Below are 8574 nucleotides of genomic sequence, written 5' to 3' on the forward strand. Positions count from 1 at the left end.
AAGTTTACAAGAAACAATACATTTATCATATGTCATTGTTTTATACAAAACCTGGGTAAATAATTTGCTCACAAAAGAGGGTTTTTTCAATGGATACATACCTTCCAAGAAGGAACACCTTGAGCAAAGACATGAGAGTAGCAAGTTGATGCCACACGGTTCTAAGCAGGGTGAACATGCCAGAAGCTGCCCTCCCTGGAACATAAAAAGTGGCAGTGTGAAATGTAATTACTGTGGCACACGTTCAAAGAAACCAAGCAGAGGGACATGCAACTGTGGCCAAGAACACTTTGCACAGCAGAGAAATGCACGAGTGCAGGCAATACGGACAGCTTATTAACATCTGCATCTCACCAGTCTGACAGCATTGTAATATCAGACACTCAACAAAACCAGCAGCCATGCAAAAAGAAGAAATGTTCATTTGTTTTAAAAATGTTCTCTTGCTAGAAATTCAGTATTAATGTTTGAATCCAAGCTATTACACACTGAACACCTCAACATGTTTCAAGAAAGGTACAGATTAGCAGCACCAGTTTTCGTTGAGAATACCCAGAGAGGAAGTGACTACCAAGCCAAACCAAACACCCCGTTATTCTTGACGCCTCATATTCTGTGCTATTCAGACACTCGTTTCCTCACACTCATTCCCTCATGAAACAGCCTGGTTAGTCTCCCATTATGCCTGTGAAGAGAAACAGACCCTCCCATTAAGCGTATTTTGGTCAATTAATAAAAAAAGTAGCACATTCATTACTGGGTACAAAAGCTGCAGCCTAAGCACAGTGGAATTAGTGCAAGCCACACACTGCAGATGCCTAGTTTGTCAAAAGGGACAGGCAACGCGCGCACACACAGAGTAGTAGGACAGTAACCTGGAGAAAGAATGGCCAGCCAAAGTAGAGACAACACCTTCTGAGACACAAGCCATCCAGTTGCTCCCACTGTCCGCAACACGTGAAGCATAAAGTAACCTGGATTATAACAAATTTGTGCCAGGTGGTAACATATAGATACGAGCTTATGGTTCTTTCGCAGTACATGCAGTAACACAGACCCAATCCCCTGCCCGGTACATGTTCTGCATTGTTCTATTCCACTCCTTTCAGTAATCTACTGACTTGGTTCTTCACTCTTTAAAAGCAAAGCAGCCACTAATAAATATGAAGCCAAGTAAAACAAAGACCATCTAGAAACAATTCTGAGGCACAGAGATAAACGATCAACAGCAACTGTACAGTTAAATATCAGTTTTCCAAACCCAGCAAAGTTTACATTTTGTAGCATGTTTATCTAAAAATGCCATGCTAACTGTGACAGAGAATAGCAAAAAGAAAGACTGTCATAAAAAGGAGTTTGAAGCACATCATTACTTTGAAAGCATCTTATTTGTTCCGAATTATGCATCAAATTCGTTATCTAGGCTCACATGTAGAAGAGGGAACAAACATAAATTTTAAATCCTAATGAATTAAACAGTGATGTCTAAGAAATATTAATAATAGAAAATAATCCCTACTAATAGTTACAAGTAGTGTATTTCAAGTGAATGTTCCCAACGATCTTCAGCATGTCACATTTGATTCTCTTATAGACCAAAACTGACAACAAAAAAAAAAACTACCCCAAACACTAGGAGGGAATGCTGTAACTTTTAGCCCACTGAAGTCAACAACTACTATATGCAGGATTAGGACTGTTCGTTCTACAGAACAAACTACTTAGGACACATTCAGAAAATAATCCTACATTTTTAGATCAGCAGATAAGTCTCTGGGTTAATCTGAGGGATTATAGATATACCAACCCAATATTTTGCAAAGTGTCTCAAATCATTTTCCTTTGCTGAACAAAGAGCACTCAACAGATCCTTGATGCCTCTGTCATTCAAGCTAGGGAACGCTCATCTCACAGGGAAGATTCTATCCCTATAGAAGATTCCTGTAAAAATTGACTATCACTAGAACAAAAATAAAATGTTAAAAACCCTTTATTCAAATAATCTGTATACCAATACCTCATACTTTGCTTTCATTTTAAGGCAGCTTTTCAACCTACTGAGCGTAGACTTCCCCAGAGAACATTAAATTAACAGTCTGATTTGTTCTCTAACATACAAGGTGCATGCTGTCCTTATGCCTTGTTTTTACTAACAGGTAAGCAGTCTGCCAAGCTTCTATAAAAGCCCATATAATAGCAAGAAGTCAAAGTTAGGAAAGGTGTTAAGTAAGTTAATTTTCTAGATAGTTTACACTTCTACTTTGATAGATAAAGGTAGGGAAAAAAGAAAAAAACCCACCCCAAACAGTATGTATGATTAGCATTGTGAAATTGTGTTGCAAAATAAAAAAGGTCCAAGTCAACCTGCATAAGAAAGGGTGTGCCAAATGGTCCTTGCTACCCTTTCAGCCCATGAGGACTGCATGTGGTCTGTGATGTGTATTTCAAGGTTTTTCTTCCCCTTACAGTCATCACCTGTTGGTTGTGGTAAGAGTGAGTTAACGGGACAAAGCCAGGACCAAATGAAGATTGTTACAAGATAAGTCAAACAAGTCTATTTCATAATATTCATTATCAAACTAAAAAACACTAAGCAAACTTCAGTGGAATAAAGCTTGCTTGGGGAAATAACTACAGTACACCAGGTAATCGCCATTCTCCCCCTAACATCTTAGTTGCAAAACAAACATTTACTTTTCATAGAGTCATGGGGCATCTGGTATTACTATTACAGCAACAAACTGCATTTTAGCCCAAGGCTAAAAGACAACATCAATCATGCTTACATATTGATTCCTGAGTTACACCAAGATGTCTATCTTCTCTGTAAGACCCCTTCACATTCATGCTTCCACAGTAGTCCGAGTGAGCTGTAACACATTCAAAAAGCATACGTGGAATGTAACTCTCAAGTTCGAAGCCTTTCATGTATGTGGATTTTAGCTAAACTGGCTTAGTTCACAATTAAAGCCAGGTTACTCACAGGAGACCTGAAAAATGACCAAGGAAGAAGGCTACTCTATGCAATCTTATTTTTCCTTCTGCAAGTATCAGGGGGCCTTTTGGTCAAAAAAAAAAAAAAAAGTATCTTTCTGCTTCTTTTCAGATAGCAAAGTTAGTAAAAAACCAAAACACTAAAGTAAAAACTCATCAAATCTTGAGTCCCTATTCTCATCATTCTATCAAATGGGCCAACTGTCACATCTTTGTATTGGTTTTATCAGAGATCTTAAAAGACCAAGAAAAGAGCATTAGCATGTTATAAGGCACTGAGGCAAAGAGAACAGTTTAAGTCAAACAGAAAAATTGGTTACCTCCTGCCTATGGCAATTTAACTTCACTTGTAGATTGCGTATTACAGAAAAGAAAGCACCAAAGAAGAATATTTTCAGGGAAAACAAGATGTGCTTTAGAGTAGCAGAGGCATGATGGTAATTTTAGTTCTGCAAGACAGATCTAATCAAGCTTTGAGTACACAGTGGGCTTAAGGGTAACAAGAGAGTCCCAACCTAAAGACATTGAAAAGTTTGGATTTGACACTATCACACCAAGCAGTTTAAAACCAACCTGAGTTTCTCAATTTAAACATTTCCCTTCTACTGCTTCCAAGGAAAAAATAAACGTGTGCATCTTAACTGTAACAGGTCTCTCATACGTGAATCCGGATACTTCCAGAGCAGAAGGAAAGAATGAAAAGGGTAGCACAACTGAGACAGTTAAATAATAATTTAAAAATGGAAAAAGACAGGATCCAGCCAAAAGACTATAGAAAAAGAATACCATAGTGCCAGAGATGAAGTCTGTAAGAAAAGCAGCCAAAACACACTGCGGCTGTGTGCAGAGACCAAGACAGACAACTGAAAAGGTACCTCTGAATTCATAACCCAGCTTCAGCAAAACCATTTGAAATAGTTGCACTAACAGTGATGCAAAAGATGCTGCAACATGTTTGACCAATCGAAGAATCTTACTCATGTAGAAATAGGTTCCTCCTATTGAAAAAAAAAATCCAGTGTGAATACAAATTATTCACCTCTATAAAGATGATATAATTCCATTCTCTGGTGACCATCAGCTTGTGGAAGAGTGAGGATGAAGCATGGAAAGCCTGTTAAGCCAGGTGTATGAAACTTGAGGAAGTGTGGTTTGAGAAGTCTGAATAGTATTAGATATTACAGCAAAGCTATTGTAAGAACTTCACATCCCAGGGAAAAGTCTTTCAAGACAGGATGTGTGGCTTCAGCGAGGATTAAGAACTCTAAATAGCAATGAATTTCTTGCTTACAGAACTCAGGATTTTTCAGTGATGTGAGCTGCAGATCCTGATTTTGTAGGTCAAAGCTCCAAAGAGACAAACTACATTCTTATTTTGGATTTTAAATGGTGAGGACTTTTCTCCTTCTCCTCAGCCTTTACACTGAAGGAAGTTATTACAGTGGTCTGCCTCAAGTGCTAGAGACATAGACTTCTCCTTCAGAGCCACAGGAACAAAGCTGCAGTCTACCATACTGCTGCTTTAACACAATCAGCCCCATTCAAAAAAAATCTGACATGACTATGTGCCCTTTTTTCCTGTTTCCCCTTCCTTCCCCACCCCGGTATGACCCAAACTGCTGGGTTAAAGTTCAAAGGAATGTACAAATAGGAGTTCCTTGTAAAATTCTCCTATGCCAATGCAAACTCAGGAGCACAAAAACCATTTTTCATATAGTATCACTTGAGCAGTTCATTATGCCAAGCCAAAAGAATTCCCACCTGTACTACACATTAACCAGAAAGAAATACTAGCCTCAAAGCATGTAAAGAAAACCTTATAGTTCAAGCAAACACATTTCTTGCTACTAAAAACATACTTCAAGAATCCCAAAACTGGTTCCTTTTTAATTCAGGGCCATTCAAGAAAACCTTGTGGTAACTGAGGACTACCACAAACAACAAACAAGAAATTCAAGAGGCAGGCAGATGCAGTAAAGACACCGAGGACAACCACCCACAGAATGGAGATTGTCTTGGAAAAGCAGAACCTTATGTACAGCAGATTCATTTGTTTTCGAGCTGTGGGAATGGAGTCACTAGGAAGAGTATTTTTCAAGCATTTGAGATTTAGCTTCTCGAAACACTCTAGTAAGCTACAAGGTTAAATGAGGATAAAAGGAAAAAAAAATAAAGCAGAAAGTAGGAAGCTGTATCTCTGAGATTTCCTAGAGAGCAGAAGCACTTCAAAGTAACAATTTTGCTCAATCTTAGAAGTTTTAAATCATGTAAAAAATAAAGAGAAACACACCTGCACAGGAAAAATTTTTATCTGAAAACCCTGACCAAAAAACTTCATAGACAGACATGCATAGATCCAGTTCCAGATGAGGAGACTCTTGTGATCAGTGCTGGTTGGAACTGCCCATTCTGTTCCAAATCATTGTGGAAATAAAACTTGTTAAGATATCACAGCATTTTCATTTGGAAATTGTTTGATTCCTTCAGAAGCACTGAAAAAAATCTCATAATCATGTATCAGAAGCTGACAAGTACATAAAGTTTCAACTGATGTAGATAAAACATATCCAGACAAAACACAAAAGAAAGTAACTTACTAGATGTATGTTTCTGGCTCCTATCCCTAGAGTAAATTCTTGAAGATGGCACACGAGAAGCTGAGTGTGCGGTAAGAACCTCCTTCCGTTCAGAAAGCATGCTGCACTCATTGCAAGTGTAGCCATTAATCACTGTGGTCTGCATTTCTGATGTTGCTATATCGCCATGTCCTTGCAGCAGTGTAGTACCACTACCTAACAAAGCAAAAGTAAAACATTCAGTGCATCAACATCGGTACTGCCATCTCTGGTCATGATGAAATAGAATTCAAGTGGAAAGAAAAGTGTAGTTACCTTTAGGGTCGCTTTCATCATCAAGACCTTCAAAAGAAAAAATAAACTGGTCTCAAATATAAGGAAATCCCATCACCAACTACAATAACTGCCATGAAATCAAATTAAAAGTCCCACTAATTTTAAGACTGCTAAGAAAAGCCACTTTGTGACTAGCATTTAACATATTTTGCTGTCCACCACATGATCAGATCCATATATTCTGACATTAACATAGCAGGGTAACAGTGAAAAGCATTCTACAACAGAAGAGGCAGACAAAACAGTATGAATGATAACCACACCTCTTCTTAGCTCCTATGTGACTTCAAAGAAGATAATTACAAGCTTATGCCATTTCTGCTTCTTGGTAACTACTTTGGTACTACTGTATTTTAAGATCTGTTTTAAGAGCAAGCTAATCTAAAGTTTAGAAATTGTTTTAAGATCGAAACAATACTTTCAGACTCTAGGAAGGTCACAAGTGTACTGAGTAGTGTCCTGGGTTCCGCTGTAACAGTTATTTTTCTCCTTCCTAGTAGTTGGTACAGTGCTGAGTTTCAGCTTTGATCTGAGAACAATGCTGATAACACAACGTTTTAGTTGTTGCTAAGTAATGCTTACCCCGATCAAGGACTTTTCAGTCTCATGCTCTGCCAGTGAGGAGGGGCACAAGAAGGCAGGAGGAAGCCGGGACAGGACACCTGACCCAAACTGGCCAAAGGGCCACACCACAGCACGTCATGCCCAGTATATAAACTAGGGGGAGCTACCCAGAAGGCCCAGATCACTGTTCAGGTCAGGGTGGGTATCAGTCAGCAGGTGGTGAGCAATTGTATTGTGCATCACTTGTGCTTACTTTTTTTTTTTCCCCTTTCAGTTTTATAGTCTCTCCTCTTGTTATTTCCCTTATCATCATTATTATTAGTAGTAGTAACATATTGTACTTTCATTACTAAACCATTCTTATCTCAACCTGTGGGGTTTACATTCTTTCGATTCTCCTCCCCATTCCACCTGGAGGAGGGAGCAACAGGGGAGTGAGTGAGTAAGCAGCTGTGTGGTGCTGAGTTACTGGCTGGGCTTAAACCACAACAACTAGAAACAAATAGTCTGAACTGGGAGATACAGTAAATTGCTGGTCTTCTACATGACACTTCACACAAACAATTCTTTTTGTAGGCAACTCTCATATATTCCTCTTCAATTAAGAAAGTAGGTTCCAGAAAAGTATACTTTTATATACTTGCAAAACCAAACCAGCCAGACACACAAAAACCCTCTCAGGAGAAACTCCAGTGCTTGTAATTTGAAGCTCTTAGATTGACATATGCTAAGTTGAAACACGCTTCTGCCTAAAAACAAATGAGAAAATGTTTTTCCTTTGGCTTTTCACAGACAAGTTACATGTTTACCATTCTTTAACTACAGCACTTTGTGCGATTTGAAGAAAGTAGTGATGAGAAAAAAAATACATCTGCACAATCTATGGTGTTTCATCACAAAATTGCCTATGTTGGCCTGGCATATTAACTTGCCTGGGTAAAGTATCCTGATGTCAACTGTGTCTGTAAATCAAGTTTAAACACTGGACTGTGAATTTCCAGTAAGCATCTTAGCAAGCAGACATCTACCGCAAAAGCGTGAGTACATGCACACATCTGAGGGCAGAAGGGAAAACTGGGTGTGGAAAATAGGGAAGATGTGAATGTACATTCATACATACCAAACCATAACCAGTTTTCACAGTTGGATACAAGCAACAACAATCAATTGCCTACCCCAGAAATGATCAACTTTTGTCTGCTCTTGAATCGAAGATTCATCCAATACAGTGGATACCATCAACGTATCACTGCCATGGCTATTGAAGCTGCTCTGGTTTAAAGCAGAAGAGCTGGAGAGATTTTTCCTTGGCGTGAATCTTTCGCTGCCAGACTGTTTATTCATGCTTCTGCGTTCCTTCACCACCCTGGAAAACAAAGCAAAGACAAATAAGACATGGCAGTAAAGATGAAACTTCGTGTGAGTCTCACAGAAATGAGAAAATAGTCAAGGTTATTTCAACACTGATGTGACAAATCAGGTTTAGAAAAGTCTTCCCCCTCAAGCATCTATATTTACCAATACTTGACTGCAGACCACATACTAAATATTTTCTATAGGTATATAGCAAATAGAAGACAGACTAGGGACAACACGGGCCCTCTCCGGAAGCCATTGGGAGAACTGGCTACCCTGGATTTGGAGAAGGCTGAGGTTCTTAATGACTTCTTTGCCTCTGTCTTCACTAGCAAATGCTCAGACCACACCACCCAAGTCTTGGAAGGCAAACGCAGGGACTGTGAGAATGAAGACCTTAAGCCCACTGTAGGAGAGGATCAGGTTTGACACCACTTTAAGAACCCGAATGTGGACAAGTCCATGGGACCTGATGAAATCCATCCACGGGTCCTGAAGGAGCTGGCAAATGAAGTTGCTCGGCCACTGTCCATCCTATTTGAAAAATCATGGCAGTCAGGTAAAGTTCCTGATGACTGGAAGAAGGGTAATATAACCCCCATTTTCAAGAAGGGGAAGGTGGAAGACCCAGGAAACTGTAGACCAGTCAGTCTCACCTCTGTGCCCGGCAAAATCTTGGAGCAGATTCTCCTGGAAAGCGTGCTGAGGCACGTGAAAAACAATGAGGCAGTTGGTGTCAGCCAGCATG

At 39.4% G+C, this 8574-nt stretch overlaps 1 protein-coding gene across 1 annotated transcript; it reads right to left on the reverse strand.

Annotated features, from left to right (window-relative positions):
• Positions 1-101: 101 nt before the first annotated feature.
• On the reverse strand, positions 102-7836 carry LOC104400879 (SUN domain-containing protein 1-like; the record flags this gene model as incomplete). Its single annotated transcript, XM_010023529.1, has 6 exons — positions 102-195; positions 2787-2870; positions 3870-3992; positions 5592-5786; positions 5886-5912; positions 7646-7836. Coding segments are annotated over 6 exons (714 nt in total), but the record flags the coding sequence as incomplete, so codon positions are not given.
• Between the last annotated feature and the right edge of the window lie 738 nt (positions 7837-8574).

This window comes from Nestor notabilis, unplaced genomic scaffold (genome assembly GCF_000696875.1).
Source record: "Nestor notabilis isolate BGI_N333 unplaced genomic scaffold, ASM69687v1 scaffold8951, whole genome shotgun sequence".
Lineage (NCBI taxonomy): Eukaryota > Metazoa > Chordata > Aves > Psittaciformes > Psittacidae > Nestor > Nestor notabilis.